Here is a 19,750-nt window from a genome sequence, read left to right as displayed (position 1 = left end):
AAAATTGGAAAGATGGAGTCCCATGATTGGCAATATATTAAAAAAATAGATAAAGTACTAATTTAATTTTTAATATTTTGAACGTGTTATTTGTTTTAAAAATTTTTGCATATGTTCAATGTTTTTTTTTTTGTTAAATTTAATAACTTAATAGAATAAGTGATGTGGACATTAATAATATTATTAATTAAGTCATATTAAAACATAATTAAAAAAATTTTATAATATTTTTTTAAAAAAATTTTAAATTCTAATAATTAATTATTAATATTTTTTAAAAAATTATATTAATAATTATTAGTAGATCGATTTTATTTATATACTAAAATTAAATATTGACTTTTCAATATATAAATTGTTTGCATTAAATTCGATGATAAAATTGCATTAAATCATTTTAAATTTTTTGACACTAAAATAAAATATTTAAAAATTTTAAAGCTAAAATAAAACGTTAAAATATTATGGACCAAATATTAAGATTTGGTAAAAAATAATACTTTTTCCTTTCAAAATTTTCAATTCAAATATTATTTTGATAGTTCCGCATTCCAATTCCTCCTCTACCCTCTAGGCCCTACCTTTTCTCAACGAAATTCAGCTAGCAGCGCATAATAAGAGAGAGAATAATGAGAAACCGTTAATTCCGTTATAACTTATAAACATAAGTCTCTTCATCGCGTCGCCGGAATCGGTCTTCGATCCCATTGGAAAACCAGATTTCCGACACCGGAGGAAAGGAAAGAAGCACCGATCGGATAGAATCGTTGCTGTGGTTATCGCTGACGAAAGAGAAATGGTGAACTCGTTAGTTGAACGTGCCACGAGCGACATGCTGATTGGTCCTGATTGGGCTTTGAACCTTGAAATCTGTGACATACTCAACCATGATCCTGGGTACACCATATATCTACATTCTTTCTTCATTTGCAATTTTCTTCTTCTTTTTCGTCTCGGAATTATTAACATTTTTTTATGAATGAAATTTTTTGTTACTTATTTTTCTCAAAATCTTCACACTTTCCATTAATTTCTAATTTTCTAGATATGTTGTTGCCTTGGAGGTGAAGTTTTCTGCAGTTACTTATTCTCGGCGATGAATTACGATTTCAATTTTTTCATTACTGGCTTAAAACCAAGGGATCAACTATTTTAAAAAATAAGAAATAGAAAAGAAATCTTTTAATTCGACTGTAAATTCAGATACCTAAGAAAATGATTCAGATTATTTTAAATGACAAGAAAAAAGGAGAAAATTTCTAAGAGTGAATATTATTATTTATGGAGTGCGATCAGCGATGTCTAGAATTGGAATCTAGAGTTGGCATATCTGAATTTAGAGTTTTGATATTCAGTATAAACTATTATGGTACAAAACCATTATCACAGACAGTGATTTGTGCAATTCACAGGGATTCACACTGTGCTTTATTTAAGAATATAATACCATAAAACACTATACTTGGTGAAAACTACACGCAATAAAACTTTGTATCGTTGATTATCCATGAATTTATACACTTCTTATAATTATGTAGTATTTATGTTAAATATAAAAAAAATGTATTATTCATGCTCATTGTGAGTGATGTCTTTTGTCAATGGGAGAAAGTTGGTGCCATACTGCCATATCAATTTTTACTTATTCTTGTTTCTTGTGTGCACTTTCTTTGGAGCTTTCACAAGTTGAAATGGAACTCAATTTACGATATTTTATTTCTCTCTATCTTGGTTTATACTTCTAGAGTTTGAGAAATCAATTTGGTTATGATTTATCAGGCAAGCAAAGGATGTCGTTAAAGGCATAAAGAGGCGGATTCGAAGTAAAAATCCTAAAGCTCAACTCCTTGCATTAACTGTAAGTAGATATGTTTATGTATCTTTCATGTATGTGTTTTCCTTTTCACATTTATTTTGATTTCAAACTTCGACAAAGTTGGTCACTATTTGAGTTGTGAGGTGATAGGCTTGAATTGCAAGCAATTAAAATTCTCGTAACATCATTTTGTCACTTCTACTTTTTATGTGAAATTGAAGTGTTGTCCAGATAGCTTCTTAAATATCGCTTTCTTTGATGTTTCAAAAGTAGGATCAATGTACTAAATTTTGGAGACTTGGAGTTGAGTCGCTAGTGTTCACTGTAAATGGTTAATATCTATTCTTTAATGCGGTTGTTGTGCATTCAGATTGCCTTAGACAGAGTTTCTAATGAAAATAGCATAGTAGCTGTTCAAATTATGTTTCTTTAAATAGGAAGATTTTCTCAATTGTGGATATAACAAACATATTTGTATCATCTTTAACAACTGCAAAAGCTCATTCGGTTTTAAATTGGTGTCTAATATTTTAGTTGCTGGAAACAATTGTAAAGAACTGTGGAGATACTGTTCACATGCATGTTGCAGAGAAAGAGGTTCTTCATGAGATGGTGAAAGTAGCAAGGAAAAAGGTAGACATATCTCTTTTATGTTTCCATATCCTTCCTTTCATACATGCTTTCATTTTATAAATTATATTTATGTTATTTGTCATGCCAATTGTAGCCTGATTCTAATGTCAGAGAGAAGATACTGAATCTTATTGATACTTGGCAAGAAGCCTTTGGAGGGCAAAGAGCAAGATATCCTCAATATTATGCTGCATACCAAGAACTGTTGGTAGGTTTACAAACAAGTTATTTTAACTTAATGATCTTTTTTCCTTATATATGAGCATGGGGGAAATTCTCTAAAGAGTAGTATTTTGCATAATTCTTTCATCTTACTGTTTAGATGGGTTTTCAATGTGAATGGTAACATTCAAAGCACTTGCACATACATTTAAGAATTAGTTTTTGCTTATTTCTTGAATCCTATGAAGTATTTGTCTATTTCAGCATGCAGGAGCAGTATTCCCTCCAAGATCTGAAAGTTCTCCACCTGTATTCACACCTCTACAAACACGTCCATTGACATCACATCCACAAAATATCCGCAACTTTGATGTGCAGGGGGACACAGCTGGGTCATCATCAACCGGGTCATCAACCGAGGCTGAGTTTCCAACCCTAAGGTGTATTTCTATCTCTTTTTATTATGAGAAATGGACTCAGTTTTCTTATGCTGATCTATATAGTTTTCTATTACTTTCATACTTTCCTTCTATCTTATGATCTTTCTTTGTCGGTAATTACATATAAACCCAACGTAATTGAGTATCATAGCCATATTTATCACCTTGATCACTTGTTTCAGAACTCTCTTTTTTCTTAGAGCAAATGTCATTTTTAAGCATTTTTTCCCTCCCAATTGGCCTTGCCTTCTAACTATTTTTCCAACTAAAATGATTGTTAGATCTTTAATATGGTTTGAAGAAGGAATCGATTTCTATTCCTGGATTCCAACTTCTGATAGGTATTTAGATTTTAAAGAGAGATGAGAGAGAGATGGTACTTTATGTACTAACTTTTTTACGAAAGATCAGACTACCAAAAACAACTATTATGATGATGACTATGATGAGGATGATAAAAAAAAAAACTGACATATACATGTTAAAGATTATCAATGAAAAGAGTTCTATAAAATTTTCTACCAACAATGCTCTTATCCTATATTTTTTTAATTGACCTTTTTATATCCAGTTTGTCTGAGATTCAAAACGCACGTGGTATCTTGGATGTTCTTGCAGAGATGCTGAATGCAATAGACCCTGGAAATAAAGAAGTAAGTTATTCAGTTCAATTGTTCAAATATGGTGCTTGTTTGTGTGTGATGCTTAAGACTTCTATAGATAAATCTACTGATTCAATTGAAGAATATATTCGTACATCCTAATAACATTTCATAGCAAAATGAAACAAATCCAAATCATTATATTCACCATTTGGTGTGACTTTGACCTATCTATTATTATAAATATGAAGTCTGATATGTTATTAAATTTTGGTCTAATCTTAAAATATATTAGAACGTATGAAATATAAATAAAGCATTATTAAAAAAACACATTTAAATTTATAATAAAATAAATATGTAATAATAAATAATTAAAAATACTCAAAAGTTTAAACTCCATTCATTATACTTTTTAAATTGTAACATAATTGTTAATATATATGCTCAACTTAAGTGACCAATTAAATTTTTTAAGATAAAATATATTTTTTTGTCTCTAATATTTTTTAATTCTACCTCTGCCGTCAATTTTTTAATCGTCAATAATTAATGAATATTTTTCTTCCAACTTTACTTTTATTCAAAATTTTAATTTTAACTTCAATCTATTTAAAAGTTATAATGGTTTCACTAGATAGATAATAAAAAATGTGAACGACGTAAACAACAAGCTACACCGCATCCACAAGTTCACTAAACATGAAAAAACGTATTATCCATCCTTACTCTCAATTACACCTTTCTCCTTTTTCATTATCCTATTTTCACCGCAGTCACTCCACTCTCTCCTCCCCTGTCATCGTCAATGTTACCGCAATAAAAAGAAACATCCATGTACAATAAAAAGCAACATTCATCGAATTTAAAGCAATATCCATCGAACTTAAAGAAACATCCATGTACAATAAAAAAAAAACATATGTGAGGCTATACGACATGATCGATAGAAGGTGGAGGGCACCCCACGTCGCAGAAGGAGAAAAAGAAGTTTGACATCGGCGGAGGGGCACAATGGAGGATGACGATGCAAGGGGTGTTGCAATTGTGCCATCGACACGACTTCTCCCTCGTGAAGCCCAACGATACAGCAGCAACGACAGAGGGCAGAGGCAATCCCCATGGCGCGATGGAGGCGCAATGAGGCTGGATTGCGTGCGGCGGTTGCGGACGCATGAAGGAGCCAAAACGCGTGACAACGGTCAACGGGCTACACCACAGGCCACTAAACATATATATATATATATATATATATATATATATATATATATATATATATATTATTCATCCTTACTCCTAATTATACCTTTCTTTTTTTCCATTATCCTAATTTTTTCCGCAATCACTCCACTCTCCTCTCCCCTGTCACACTATCAATGTCGCTGAAAATGCAGGACCTTAGCGCCGAAATGAAAAGAAACATCCATGTACAATAACAAGCAACATCCATTGAATTTAAAAGAAATATCCATATACAATAAAAAAAAAACATCTATGAGGTTGTGCGATATGATTGATAGGTGGAGGGTGTCCCGCATCGCAGAAGGAGAAAAAGAAGACCGACGATGGAGGAATTGATGGGATTGGGATAATATTATAAATTTTAAGTAGATTGGGGTTAAAATTAAAATTTTGAATAAGGATAAAATTAAAAAAAATATATATTTATTAATTATTGACTGTTAAAAAAAATTTATTGCAGCGGTAGAATTGAAATTTATTTGAGACGTTAAGGATAAAATTGAATCAAATTAAATGTTAGAAATCATTTTAAAAAATTTCAAAATCGTTAGGGACAAAAAGTATATTTTACCCGATTTTTTAATATTTGAACGTGTTGCCGTGTTGGTAGGGGTGAAATTGATCGAATTAAACGTTTTGCGGGCTAAAACTTAACTGTGCCTAGAAGCTTTAGCAAAGGAATATTGTGTTTGGTTCTGACAACAGAATAAGATAAGGCATTAAAAATAAAATACAAAAAACAAAAACATAAAAATTAGTGTTCTTGTATTTTATTTAACGATAAAATAAAATAAATTATAAAAAAATAATTTATTTTCATTTTTTATTCTAAAAATTTTAAAAAAATATAATATAAAAAATTAATAAAAAATAAATTATATTTTTTGTTAATATTTTTTATATTTTTTAAAAATAAATATAAAATATATTTATTCAATATCTCTAAATATAATATTTTTATTTATATCTTATTTATCAAATATAATTTTATTTCTATATATTTCTGTTTGAGTATTCTGTACATGTAAACAAACATAAAGCAGGTGATCTATATTTGATATATGAGTATCATTTATTTATGTTGTTACTATTATCTTACACTTGAATTATCTGTTATGAACCACTTGCAAATATTTAAGTTTAAACCATAAAACTCAAGGACCGATGATTATCATGTTTTAAATTTAAAACAAAAAGAAAGAAAACTGACATGTCATGTATAACCTCTAATTTTATTTTCAGGGGCTTAGACAGGAGGTTATAATTGAATTGGTGGGCCAGTGCAGAACTTACAAACAGAGAGTGGTACATCTTGTTAACTCAACTTCGTAAGGCCTGATGTCCCTTTTCCGTGATATTATGCAACAAAATTGGCTTTTTTTTTTTTTGGTGCGCAAAATTGGCTTTATTATCCTATTCTTAACTTTTTTTTTTGTTTTTTTAAAAAAGAACTATTTTTAACCATAAAAAATTTAAACGTGGATAAAATTAATTATAAAAGAATAAAATTAATTTTTATTTATTAAAAAAAATTATATTTAACAAAAATAATTAATCATTAACTTTTTATTAATTTTATTAAAAAATTAAAATATTTAAATTATTCTCATTTTTTTTATTATTTTTAATCTTATAAATTCTTCAACTCAACTCTCTATTAACATTCAAGTTTTATACACCATTATTATATGACCATCACAAGTTCACAACCATTACCAAACACTACCATCAACACAATACAACAACAAATAGCAACAGAAAGAATGAGACAAAAGGAGACAAATAACATTAATAAATAGAGAGTACGCACTTTTTGAGAATAACGACGAGGCAAATAGAGTAGATAGGAGTAATTTGGACATTTTAATTAATTTTTATTGAAATTAATAAAAAATTAACAATTAGTTATTTGTGTTAAGTATAATTTATTTTTTATGGGTAGAATATTAGTTTTATTTTGTTATGGTTAATTTTATCGGCGTTAAATCTTTTATGGTTAGAAATTATTATTTATTATTATTATTTTTTTTGAGTTGTGTTAATTCCACTATTTTTCATATACCTTTATGTGTACTGTATACTTTCTATTTTTAGATATAAAAATAGATATAATGATAAAATTATAAGCAATAACTGATGTGTATTGTTTCTAAGAAGAAAATTATACAACTTAAGGTATACTAAAAAATGGTGCAAGTATATTTTTTTTAATTGTATTCCTAGTAATTTCTCTTCAAATTCAAAGAAAACAAACTGGTATATTAACTTTTTTATATTTAATTTTTCCAGTGATGAGTCACTCCTATGCCAGGGTCTAGCTCTTAATGATGATCTACAACGTGTACTGGCCAAGCATGAATCCATTGCTTCAGGAACTTCTAATCAAAAGGACAACGAGAAACCAAAGCCTGAAACTCCTGGAGCACTTGTTGATCATCCTCTGGTTGATACTGAAGATGGTGGTAAACAAAGCGATGAGAGGTAATCGGGTCTCCATTAGCCTAATTAAAATCCATGTAATTAATTATTGGATGCTATCTTTTTGGAGTTTTAGAAATTTTGGATAATTTCTAGTAGAGTAATAATGTTTTATTGTAAAATTAAGGTTTTTAAAATCCTGTTTTATTCTTTCATTTATATTCTTTAAATTTTATTTTTGTGTTTGATTTCATAAATTAGTACTGTACTAATCAGTTATAAAATCTTGTATTTGATTAATTAGGTCATAAACCTTTGCTTTGGTTGCATAATTTGATATTGCTTCATGCATGAAGCCGATATATGAATTACGACCAATTTTTTGGTACTTTTTAAAATCATGTCAAAATTGTTGAATTTGATCCTGATAAATAAATTTGGAAAAGTTATCAATGTAAGATTTACTGACGCAATTAATTTTTGATACCGTAGACAACAGCATGAATTATATACCAACTTTCTTCGACAATAGGGTGACATGTTTGCATAATTGCATAGTTCTTTCAGGTTATATATATCTTCATTTTATTTTACTTTATGTTTGCAGATTACCATCTAATGCTGAAGCTGAGTCCCAGACATTCAACCAATTACTACTTACTGCACCCCCAACGGCAAATGGTTCTGCTGCCCCTTTGAATGTTAATGCCAAATGGGACCTACTCAGTGGTGATGACTATAACTCATCACCAAAAGCTGATAACTCACTTGCTCTTGTTCCTCTAGGAGAACAGCAGCCAGCCAGTCCAACACCTCATCAGAATAATGCACTTGTTCTTTTTGATATGTTCTCTAATGGTAACAATGGACCTACTCCAATTCTTGGCCAACCAAATTCATTATCCCCCCAATTTCATCACCAGACTTTCATATCTCAAGGCATATTTTATCCCAATGTAAATATGCCAAATGTGGGATCACCTCATTATGAGCAACAATCATCACCATTTGCACAAACCACAGCTCCTATTTGGAATAATTCTCAGGCCCAACAACAACATCAACAACAACAACAACAACCACCACCAAATTCACCAGCTTATGGTACACCTAATGATTCTTTATTTGGTTAAATTCTTTCACAACAACTACTCTTTTTCCTTAAGCAATTGTTATGATATATAATGAAGTGTGACCTATAATTTTCACTCTTTTTTTTAGATGAACCATATTAGGTGTACATAAAAAATTAAGTCACTAAATCAATTACTAATATAAAATACATATTAAAATATAAAATATATATTAAAAATGAGTTAAATTACATATATATTTATATACAAATATATAGCTGATTTTTTGTATGTAGGTATCATTTTTTTGTTTTTTGATATTATTACATCACTCATGTTTTTATGGCTATAGGCACACAAAGTGGTGGATCATTTCCACCACCTCCTTGGGAAACAACCGAAAATGGTAGTCCTACAGCAGCCGGCAACCAATATCCACAACCATTACAGGTCACTCAAGTGGTTATGACACATGTACAGAGTGCTGGTACGCATGGTCAAGGACTACCTCAGCCAATGGGGAATGATCAAGCTATCAGTATGTATATGCAGCAGCCAAATGCAAATACCTATATTTCAACAATCAATAACAATAATGCTGGTCAAAGCAATCAGCAATTCCCTCAGCAGATTCAAGGTGTTCCTGGTGGTGCTTACATGTCTACGGTTCCACATCAAATGCAAAATGGTAACATGGCTTACATGTATCCACAACAAATGTATGGCAACCAATTCGTCGGATATGGTTACGGTCAGCAGCAACAAGGGGTTCAATATGTTGAGCAACAGATGTATGGTTTATCTGTGAGTGATGACAATGGTATGAGGAACTCTTACCAAGTTTCTGCTACTTCTTATGTGCCATCTGGAAAACCTTCAAAGCCAGAGGATAAGTTGTTTGGGGACCTTGTTGATATGGCTAAAGTGAAATCCCCTAAAACAACTGCTCCTGACCGAGCTAGTAACACCTAGAACTGTTAGGTTTGCATCTTTAACTTTGTTTGCCACATGTTCTCCTCATTCTTTTTCTTTAATATTTTACACTTTTCTATATCTAGTATTTAATATATTAATATGTTTTATTTTATTATTTTATAATTATTTTTCTATTTTGTGGTGCTTGGCTAGAAAATTATGTTAGATTTGTACATTAATTTGTTCTAGAGAAAAACACTTGAGATTGAGGATGAGAATTCATTTTTTTCTTTTGGTACAAAGAGGGTGAGAATTCATGAAATAAGCCTTTTAGCATTTTTTTTTCAAATTTTTTCATGTAACATTTACACGCGGCCATAAAATTAAAAGAAAAAAGAGAAGGCAAAAGAGAAAGACACCCACCAATCTCTGTGTATGTTTTAAAAAGGTGAAGATCGCATTGAAAAAGAAAAAAAATTATGGCAGAAATTATACTTAGAAGGACTAACTGTAGCCTATGGCATTTTAAAGATGTACTATTCCTTATGTTTAAACTAACGAAATTATAAACTAAACTTAAACCAGCTAAGTTGAATTTAATTAATTTAAACTTATTTTCAATCTTAATAAAACAAAGAGTAAAGTACTAAAATGATGTAAAACAAAAAGCAAAACTTCATGGAGAGTGTGGAGAGCGGGGGAGAGTCTTCGAGGGTGACACATAGCGAGGCAGCCGGCTATGTCGGCGGAAGCAATAAGGGGGAGAGCGGAGGGGGCATGCATCATAGAGCGGAGGGGCATGCATCAGGTGAAAAGGAAGGGCTTAAAGGAGACATTAACATGACTCAAAGTCCGCGGATATTTCTCTTGATGAAGAAGCAAACGAGATATTGGCAGTGCCCTACAAAGATGTCATCGTGATCAAAGTTCTTGGAAAAAATTTTAGCTATACGGCGATCACGCACAAGCTTAAAGGTGTGTGGAGAACCAAAGGAGGATATGAGGTACTAGATGTCGATTTTGGCTATTTCTTAGTCAAATTTGATCTCTTAGAAGATAGAGAAAAAGTTCTCCTTGGAGGACCGTGGATGATTATTGGTAGTTATGTTGCGGTTAAAACTTGGAGTTCTTCATTCAGACCTTGTGAAAACACTTTTGGATCTACCATGGTTTGGATAAGAATCACAGGTTTAAACATTAACTATTATCAAGAGAGAGCCATGAAAATGATTGCGTCAGCTGTTGGCAGACCGATCCGCATCGACTTAGCCACCAAATCTGCACAGAGGGAAAAGTATGCAAGAGTATGTGTGCAAATTAACTTGGGACTTCCAGTTATAAAAAAAAATTCAAGTTGATGGTCATATGTATGACATAGAATATGAGCACTTGAATTTAATTTGTGAAAAATGTAGCTGCTTTGGGCACGTAACAAGAGAATGTGCGAAAGAGAAAAATTTGCTGTCACTATTTCTGGTGGATAACAACGAGAAAATGGCAGAAGGTAGTCAAATCCTAGTAAAAAATCAAAATTCAACCTTTGAATTTGGAATTAATGCCAAATCAATTCCAATTATGGAGAAGCATGGAACAGCGGATCTTGTGCATGATAATTTGCAAGAATCACGCATGAATAGGAATACTCGTGCAAAAGAGGGTGAATGAGTTACAGTTAGTAGAAAAGGCAAGGAAAATGTGGGTAAAGGCCCAAAAGTGGTGCCAAAAAAACCAATGTAGCAATATGCTCCAATTTGGTGAGTAAGAAATTTTCTTTTGGGTCTAATAACATGCATGCTGGATCCTCATCAAATGCAAAAAGAAAGTCCTTATCAAATATAAAGGTGGGGCATAAGGAAAAGAAGGATCCTCCATCCATGCTTGGCTCTTTGGGAATAACTCAAGTGGCTTTTAAGGATCAGAGTACTCCTTTTTTTAAAGTAGGGCACAAAAGACAGCGTCCTATTTCGCTTCAAAACTCACCTACTGAAGCATTGTCAATGGATTCTCGAGTACAAAAAGAGCTTGATAAAGCTAGTGCAACAACAAACTTGGAGAACCAACCTCAATAGAAGAATGATGGTTCTGCGGCGCAAGTCCAAGAGAAGACACTTGGAGACAGGGCTCCATCAACGTGAGGTAGGATGATTAAACATTCCAATTATTTAATTTATTTTTATGGATTGTAACCATTTAAATATTATTAGTTGGAATGTAAGGAGGCGTCAAATAAAATGTCTCGGGTGCACTGTAAGGAGTTGGTACGAAAATTTCAACCAACTTTTTTTATTTTGGTGGAACCTCATATTGGGTTTGAAATTATAAAAGAATTTTGGGGGAGATTAGGCTATTATTCTGTAGGGATTGTAGATGCTGTTAGACACAATGGAAGAATTTGGTTCCTCTCTGCTAATTTAAAATTTTTTTGTAAAATTCTTTGGGCTATGAATCAATGTGTAACTTTGGAAATTGATGGTGGTGGGAGAAGATGGATCTGTAGTGCGGTTTATGGCAGCCCTCAAGCCACTAATAGAGTAGAATTATGGAGTCATCTGCTTGATATTGATTTTTGCATTCAGGACCTGTGGGTGGTGGTTGAGAATTTTAATGATATTTTGAGTGTTCATGAGGTGAAGGGGGATAATTTGTATTCGAATCGCAGTAGTATCTTTGCAAGTACTCTAGATTCTTGTGGTCTTTTTGATCTGACAATTTCTGGAAGACGGTTTACTTGGTTCCGTAAAATTCAAGGAAACAAAGAAATTGCAAATAGATTGGATAGAGTTTGCTGTACTACAGAATGACGCCTTCTTTTTTTCAGAAGCTTTTGTTGAAGTTCTCAGCCATTCTCACTCTGATCATTGTCCCCTACTTATCCGATGTTAAGGAGTTCCTATCAAGAAAAGAAACCAGCCTTTTAGATTCTAAGCGGCATGGGCAATGCATCCTGATTACAAGGCCATTGTTCAGAAATCTTGGGATAGTACAGACTTTGACATCCATAGGAAGTTGCTGGGGGTTCAAGAAGCTTCGTTGGAATTCAACTCTACGATCTTTGACAATATTTTTATTAAAAAGAGGGAATTGGAGGCTTATTTGAATTGTATTCAACGGAAAATGAAAGCTGACGATGATCCGATTTTGAAGCACAAAGAGGAAGAATTGAGAGCTGAGTATAATCTAGTTTTGGCCCAGGAAGAATTGCTTTGGTACCAGAAGTCAAGAGATCAATGGGTTCGGTTTGGTGATAGAAATACTAGCTTTTTCCATATGCAAACCATCCTTAGAAGAAAATCTAACAAGGTTCATGGGTTACTGGTCAATGATGGGTCCTGGTCTGATGATCCGGAAGTTTTGCAAAGAGAGGTTATTAATTTCTTCAAAAATATTTTTTGCTCTACTGAGCCTGTTGAGGTTAATTGCATGGGAGAAATTCCTATGCCATCTCTTAGCCAAGATGCTTGTGATAATTTGTCTAAACCAGTAACAATGTTGGAGGTTAAAGAAGCTCTGGATAATATAAGCTCGTTCAAAGCTCCTGGGTCGGATGGTTTTTAAGTTTTTTTCTTCAAGGAATATTGGGATGTGGTGGGTCATGAGGTGTGGTGTACTGTTCAGAAAGCATTCTTAGAGGAGACGTTAATCCATTCTTTGTTGGAAACTTTGATTGTTCTTATCCCTAAGTGCAACCTCAAACTAGATTGAAGGATTTTCGGTCAATAAGCCTTTGTAATGTAATTTATAAGCTATTGACTAAAGTGCTTGTTAATAGATTACGACCATTTTTAGATGAGATTGTTAGCCCAACTCAGGGAGGGTTTATTCATGGTAGAGGAGCACCTAATAATATTATTGTCGCCTAAGAAGTTCTTCACTTTCTTAAGCGGACAAAGTCTAGAAAAGGAGCTATGACTTTTAAGATTGATTTAGAAAAGACTTATGATAGAGTTGATTGGAATTTTCTTAAGCACACTCTTGAATCTTTTGGCTTTCCTTCTCTAATTATTCGGCTTGTAATGAATTGTGTTCAGGCCTCAAATCTTTCCATCCTTTGGAATGGGAATAGATTGGACAGCTTCCAACCTCGCAGAGGACTCAGGCAAGGAGATCCAATTTCTCCTTATTTATTTATTTTGTGCATGGAGAGATTGGCGTACTTTATTTCCAAACAAGTTGACGAGGGTATTTGGGATGGTTTGGTTATTTCTAGAGGGAGACCTAGAGTTTCTCACTTGATGTTTGCAGATGACCTCCTCCTTTTTTGTAAAGCGAAGAAAAATCAAGTTCAGAATGTTGTGCACACCTTGGAGTTGTTCTACAAAGTTTCAGGTATGAAGGTTAACATTGAAAAATCTAAAGCTATTTGTTTTAGAAATATCTCTAATAGAAGGAAGGAAATGTTGCCTGATGTTTCTCATATTCCCTTTACTAGTGACCTAGGCAAATACTTGGGGTGAACCTTAATCATCCTCGAGCTGCTAAGTCTATTTTTTCGGACTCTTTAGAGAATATCAAGAATAGGCTGGCTAGTTGGAAAGGTCGGCTCCTTAACAGAGCAGGCAAGCTTTGCTTAATTAAATCTGATGCTTCTTCTCTTCCTATTTATCAGATGCAAGTGACTCTTTTTCCTACTTCGGTTTGTCAAAAAATTGGTTCTGTGCTTAGACAATTCTTGTGGAAGGGAAAGGTGGGGGAGCGTTGCTTAAATTTGGTCAAGTGGAGCAAAGCTGTCACTCCAAGAAAATATGGAGGCTTGGGAATTAGAGATACCCAATGTGTAAATTTTGCTTTATTAGGAAAGCTTGTTTAGCAATTACTGCATAATAAAGATAAGTTTTGGGTAAGAATTATGTTGGCAAAATATTTACCTGGGAGTTCTTGCTTTTTCACCCAATTTTTCTAATAATGTTTCAAGTACTTGGCGAGCGATTTATAAGACAATAGAAAAGCTTCGTGATGGTTTTGATTGGTGTACAAGCATGATGTCTCAATCCTTTTGGTATCATGCTTGGCGACCATGTGGAACGCTAGCTCCTTTGGTTCCTTTTGTGCACATTTCTGATTCTCACTTGAAACTAGAAGATGTCTGGCACCATGGACATTGGCAGTGGGATATTCTTTGCACAATGATTCCGGAAGAAGTTAAACTTGATTTGATACTCTTTGATCCTATCAAGCAGGCAGGAGATAAAACAGGTTGGTTTTGGACAAACTCAAATACTCTCACCTACTCGACTAAAAGTGGGTATGAATGGCTATTGAAGAAGAAATTTGGCTGGAATGATAATGAAAACTGGCTTTGGCTTTGGCGCTTGAGAATACCGGAGAAGATAAATTGTCTGCTCTGGCTTTGCCTCAACAACAGAGTTCCCACAGCTAGTTACTGGTTTTAAAGTGGTCTTGCTACTTCTGATTTTTGTCAGAGATGTTATCTTGCTCTAGAGGATATTAACCATTGCTTTAGGACTTGCCAAAAAGCTCGTCAGATTTGGATTAGCTTAAACTTGGGAATGACCGCTGAGGACTCTAGTTTGGATTTTGTATCTTGGATTCGTTCTAACCTCAACAAAAATGAGTTTCTCTTTGCAGCGACCTTTTGGTGGATTTGGAGGGATAGGAACAATGACATCTTCTATCAAGATGATCCATGGAGTAAGGAGAAAATTGTTCACTTAGTTAAGCATGCTACTCGAGATTTCTCTAATGTTATTACCACCCAAAAACATATTATTCCTTCCTCTTTGCAATATAACTGGGAACCACCTCCAATGAATGTCTGTAAAGTGAACTGCGATGCAAGCGTTTTTGAAAATGAGCAATTAGCTGGTTTTGGATGTATTATTAGAGACAGCATGAGAATTTAGATAAAAGGTTGTTTTGCCAGTATACCTCTTTCTAATGTTCTATGTTGTGAGTTTCATGCTATTTGGAGAGGGCTTGTTATGTCTTGGGATTGCGAGTGCAAAGAGGTCATATGTGAAACTGATAATCTTGATGCGTTTCTTCTTGTTTCGCGAGGCACAACCAGCATGATTAGGAATGACTCTGATCTGCTTGAAAAAATCAAAGAGATGCTCTAGCGCAATTGGACAGCTACTTTAGTGCTCATCCAGCGCACAGCAAACAGAGCGACTGATTTAATGGCTAAGACTGCTACTTTAAACAAGCAGGTGTACCTAGAGTGGTTACTGCCCCCTAATAATTTAGACATTATTATTAGAGAAAAGTGCTACTCTTTTTGTTAGGTCCTTTTTCTTTGTGTTATGTTCAGTCACCAAAAAATCCAATATATATTTTTTTTTTTCGACGAATAAAAATTTCCTCTAAATTAAGGATTTTAATATACCAACTTAAGTTTTGTCTTTATAGTTTGTTTATGACACAATCTTTTCATAAGTAGTCTATCTTTTGGGTTATCAAATATTAAAAAAAATAAAATAAAATAAAATAAAAAATTAAAAGTGTAAATTTCATTTTCTTATTTTTTGGTTCAATGTTTTGAGACATTAGCATCTTGAAAATTTTAATTACCTAATTAAGTCACCTTTTCTTCCTTTTTTTTCTTTATATAGGGTAATAATATAAAGGAGTCAATATAAAAATAATATTTTTTCACTTTTAATTTTTAAATGATTTTTATTAAAATAAAAAAAGTATTGTATATTTTGTTAATGAAATAAATTTTATTAAAAATTTATTAAACTTTAAATTTTAAATATAAAATATAATAAATAAAAAATATTTGTTTAATTAATAAAAAAACATATTATTTAATAAAAAATGTTTAAGAAAACATCTTTGTCCTTTTATAGTTTTACCTGTCCTCATTGCCATAAAAATCAAAAATAGAAACATAAAATAAAAAAAATGATCATAACTTATCTAAAGTGAGAATTATGGTTTTAAAAATCGAATCCGATTGATTCGATTGGATTAATCAAAAGCAAATTATTTATTTTGGATTTTTTGCTTAAGAATACTTGATTAGAAGTCTTGCAAATTATTTATTTTAGATTTTTTGCTTAAGAATACTTGATTAGAAGTCTTTGTTAAAATTTATTATGATTTTGAATTTTTTATTATTGATGGTTTGAGTTTTTGCATAAATTTGTGTTTTATATTGTTACTGATTACTTGTTTATTAGAAGTTATTGTTGAAACTTTTTTGGTTCTAAATTTTATTGCTGATGTGGTGAGTATTGTTGTTGATTACTTGATTTACTTCATTAAAATTTTGAAGTTGATTAGAAATTTTTTATTTTGTGAATTTTTAATGATAAAATATAAACAGTTTATTATATGAAATTGTAAAATTTTGAATTTTGTTGGTTTAGAAATAATTGAATTTGAATATTTGAAATTGTATATTGAAATTTTAATATATGGGGAGTGCTAGGTAAACAATGAGTATGTTGAACAATATGAACAACTACCAATCAAATAAAAATATACTACATCTTAATTTAATACTATTAATTAAATTTAAGATTAATTTATTTTTTTAACCCTATTAATTAACATTATTCACACATTATTCAAAAATATTATTGGTTACCTATACTTTCTTTTAATAATTTCATTACATGTTTAATTAAACCAAATCGTTGAACCTTGGTGAAAATTGCTTCGGTTTTCCTATTGTCTTCGTATTTGTGTTGTTTTCTCAGTTCATCTTTTTAGGGTTCACAGTGTTCCCATACCCTTTTCCATTTCCGAAGCGATCCAACACAGCATCGCAACTCTTCCTTTGATTTCATTTCAATTTACTTCCCAAATCAACAGTACCCTCTGACACGGTACGATCTTCCGTTCTCTTTTTTGTGTTTTCCTCAATTTTGTTTCCCAATCCTAATTAACGAGTTGTTTTGGTTAATCATGCAGCTAAATTCACAGTTTGGGCATCATGCAGGTTCTTATAACTCATCTTTGTCTTCTCTTTCTATCTTATCTAATGATTTTATTTTCCGGCTACCCATAATGGATGCAGTTGTTGTGAGTTAAAATCTTGGTGTTTGAAATTGAATTGAGTAGCACTTGCTTATGGGAAATAATGATGGGATATCATATAATTGTTGTTTATTTTGAAGTACCTGGTGTTTGTGTTCAATTACCTTCTATGAAGATGGGTTTGTTACTCATTAAAGATGTTTTAATTTGTTTTTTGGCTCTGTGCCTGATTTATTGTCAAACTTTGTAGTTGTAATAAACTTGATTGTTCTTCAGTAAAACCTTGCTGTTATAATGAATTGGGATTTCGACTTAGGCATCAAGAGCTAGGCTGTTCAAGGAGTACAAAGAGGTTCAACGAGAGAAATCGGCTGATCCTGATATTCAACTAGTTTGTGATGATTCTAACATTTTTAAATGGACGGCACTGATCAAGGTTTGATCAATACGTTTCTTGTAAAAGCAGTTTATGGCATTCAACCAGTGTGATGATTCTGAAATCATGTTGGTTTTGTTTTGTTTTATTCTTTTTTGTATTAGGGACCCTCGGAGACTCCTTTTGAGGGGGGTGTCTTCCAACTTGCATTTTCGGTTCCAGAGCAGTATCCTCTACAGCCGCCCCAAGTCAGGTTTCTGACTAAAATATTTCACCCAAACGTGCACTTCAAGGTAAGATGGATTCATCCTAAGTAATTATTGCCTTGTTTTGTGCTTATACTTTTTCACTTATATTGCATTTATATTATATGATTTCTGAGTAAAAAGGGTTTTTCCTGATTTATTACATAGATGGTTTTTTTGAGTTCTTTCCCTTCAAATTCAAGTGGAAATTAAAAAATTGTGTAGTTGTTTGCTTGGAGCATGAATGGGGTTGGATACCTCGGTAGTCCTTACCATGAACCATCAGTTTGAAAATAAAAAAGCTTTGACACATCTAAGATCGCAATAGTTTAGTGCTCTTTTATGTTACTTGCAACTTATGTTCCCATAATCTTGGTTGTCTTAACTTACCTACTTCAGTTTGCTCTTGGGTCTCAGTTGTCTCAGTCCCTGTGGGAGGAAGACCAATAGGAATTAATACTTTTTATGGGAGGCAAAGATGATGGTTAAGCCTTATGATCACTAATTACTATTACGATAGTGTTTTAGAAGCTATTATTGAATCTAATTTCATTGCCTAGTTATTAATGTTTCTTGTTTAACTGCGTGGATGTCGCATGGTGGCTCATCATCTAATCCCTTAACTAAGAGGTCGGGAGTTCGAATCCCACCTGGACATGGAAAACATCCTGGGGCCAGCTGTTTGCCTTTAAATGGATGACCCGCCACGAACGGATTAGTCACCGCGTGGCGGGTGGATACCCTTGGGAAACCAAAAGATAAAAAGGAAGATTCTTGTTTTCCTTTTGTTTGATATACAAGTTCAATAGGAATTTTTTATTAGATTTGATTTTCCTTACATTTTTATCATGAGTATTACTTAAACGTGTTATTAAATTTCCAGACGGGGGAGATTTGTTTGGATATCTTGAAAAATGCTTGGAGCCCAGCTTGGACACTTCAGTCTGTATGTAGGGCTATAATTGCTTTGATGGCACATCCAGAACCCGACAGCCCACTGAATTGTGATTCAGGTTGACTGATTCTCTCCACTTATTGTTTACCCTTTTTGGCTTGTCTCTCGTTTCATGGAATCAAAAGGAAGTTCTATTCTCCTCATTAAAAATAACTGAAAGAAGACTTTTAAATTCATAGATGCACCTATGTAGTATAAGATCCTGATGACGGGAGATCACATATTAAAGTTGGATTTGACGAATGAGAAAATGCAATATGTATGCCAATTAAGTATAATTGCATGAGACAATGGCAATAGCCAATAGGCGAGGTAGTGGCGTAGTAGAATCAAGTGTTTAACTGAATGAGGTCCATTTGTCTTCAGTCTCCAGCTGCGTTTTCTGTTGAAATGAAATGTATGTTTAGATTTTTGTTATTCATTATAGAACTGTGCTTAAAGCATCAAATTAATTTGTAGTTCCTAAACCCACAATTTGAAACCCTTTTCGATCCCCAACTTATTTCTCTTTGGCATTACAGGTAATCTTTTGCGCTCCGGTGATGTTAGAGGGTACCAATCAATGGCCAGAATGTACACCAGGCTTGCAGCAATGCCAAAGAAAGGCTGAATAATTTCAGATAACTTGCTTTTCTGTTTGTCTCCGTGCTTGCCAGCGACAAGAAAATCAGTGTGTTAAAGTGTCCAAAGACATATTGTAACAAGCTAGCAATATATATGGAAAACAAACCAAAATGCTAGCAATATAACTTCTGATGTACTGTTCTATTATCAATGAATGAAATACGCTTTCCAATTCAACCAAAAAAAAAAAATAAAAATAAAATACCAAAGCTTTAGAAATCACATGGCTTTTTTGTATTAGATTATTATTCATTATTCACCGTAAATTGGTTTTTAGAAAAAGGAAAATATAGCTGAAGAATCTG

General features: G+C 32.6%; 2 protein-coding genes across 2 annotated transcripts; both read left to right on the top strand.

Annotated features, from left to right (window-relative positions):
• Window positions 1-618: 618 nt before the first annotated feature.
• On the top strand, window positions 619-9,495 carry LOC112786705 (TOM1-like protein 9). The gene is made up of 10 exons (XM_025830076.3): window positions 619-897; window positions 1,780-1,858; window positions 2,351-2,449; window positions 2,544-2,657; window positions 2,876-3,051; window positions 3,623-3,704; window positions 6,138-6,223; window positions 7,185-7,376; window positions 7,921-8,417; window positions 8,739-9,495. Exons 1-10 carry the CDS (start codon window positions 797-799, stop codon window positions 9,356-9,358), a joined length of 2,046 nt encoding a protein of 681 aa, XP_025685861.1. The 5' UTR covers window positions 619-796; the 3' UTR covers window positions 9,359-9,495.
• Window positions 9,496-16,843: 7,348 nt separating this feature from the next.
• Window positions 16,844-19,664, top strand: LOC112782932 (protein PEROXIN-4). The gene is made up of 6 exons (XM_025825611.2): window positions 16,844-17,094; window positions 17,180-17,207; window positions 17,562-17,681; window positions 17,786-17,914; window positions 18,750-18,879; window positions 19,343-19,664. The coding sequence occupies exons 2-6, from the start codon at window positions 17,202-17,204 to the stop codon at window positions 19,429-19,431; spliced, it is 474 nt and encodes a 157-aa protein (XP_025681396.1). The 5' UTR covers window positions 16,844-17,094; window positions 17,180-17,201; the 3' UTR covers window positions 19,432-19,664.
• The last annotated feature ends 86 nt before the right edge of the window (window positions 19,665-19,750 follow it).

This window comes from Arachis hypogaea, chromosome 20 (genome assembly GCF_003086295.3).
Source record: "Arachis hypogaea cultivar Tifrunner chromosome 20, arahy.Tifrunner.gnm2.J5K5, whole genome shotgun sequence".
Taxonomy (NCBI): domain Eukaryota; kingdom Viridiplantae; phylum Streptophyta; class Magnoliopsida; order Fabales; family Fabaceae; genus Arachis; species Arachis hypogaea.
Note: the sequence above shows the minus strand (reverse complement) of the source record. Positions and strands in the feature narration are given on the sequence as shown.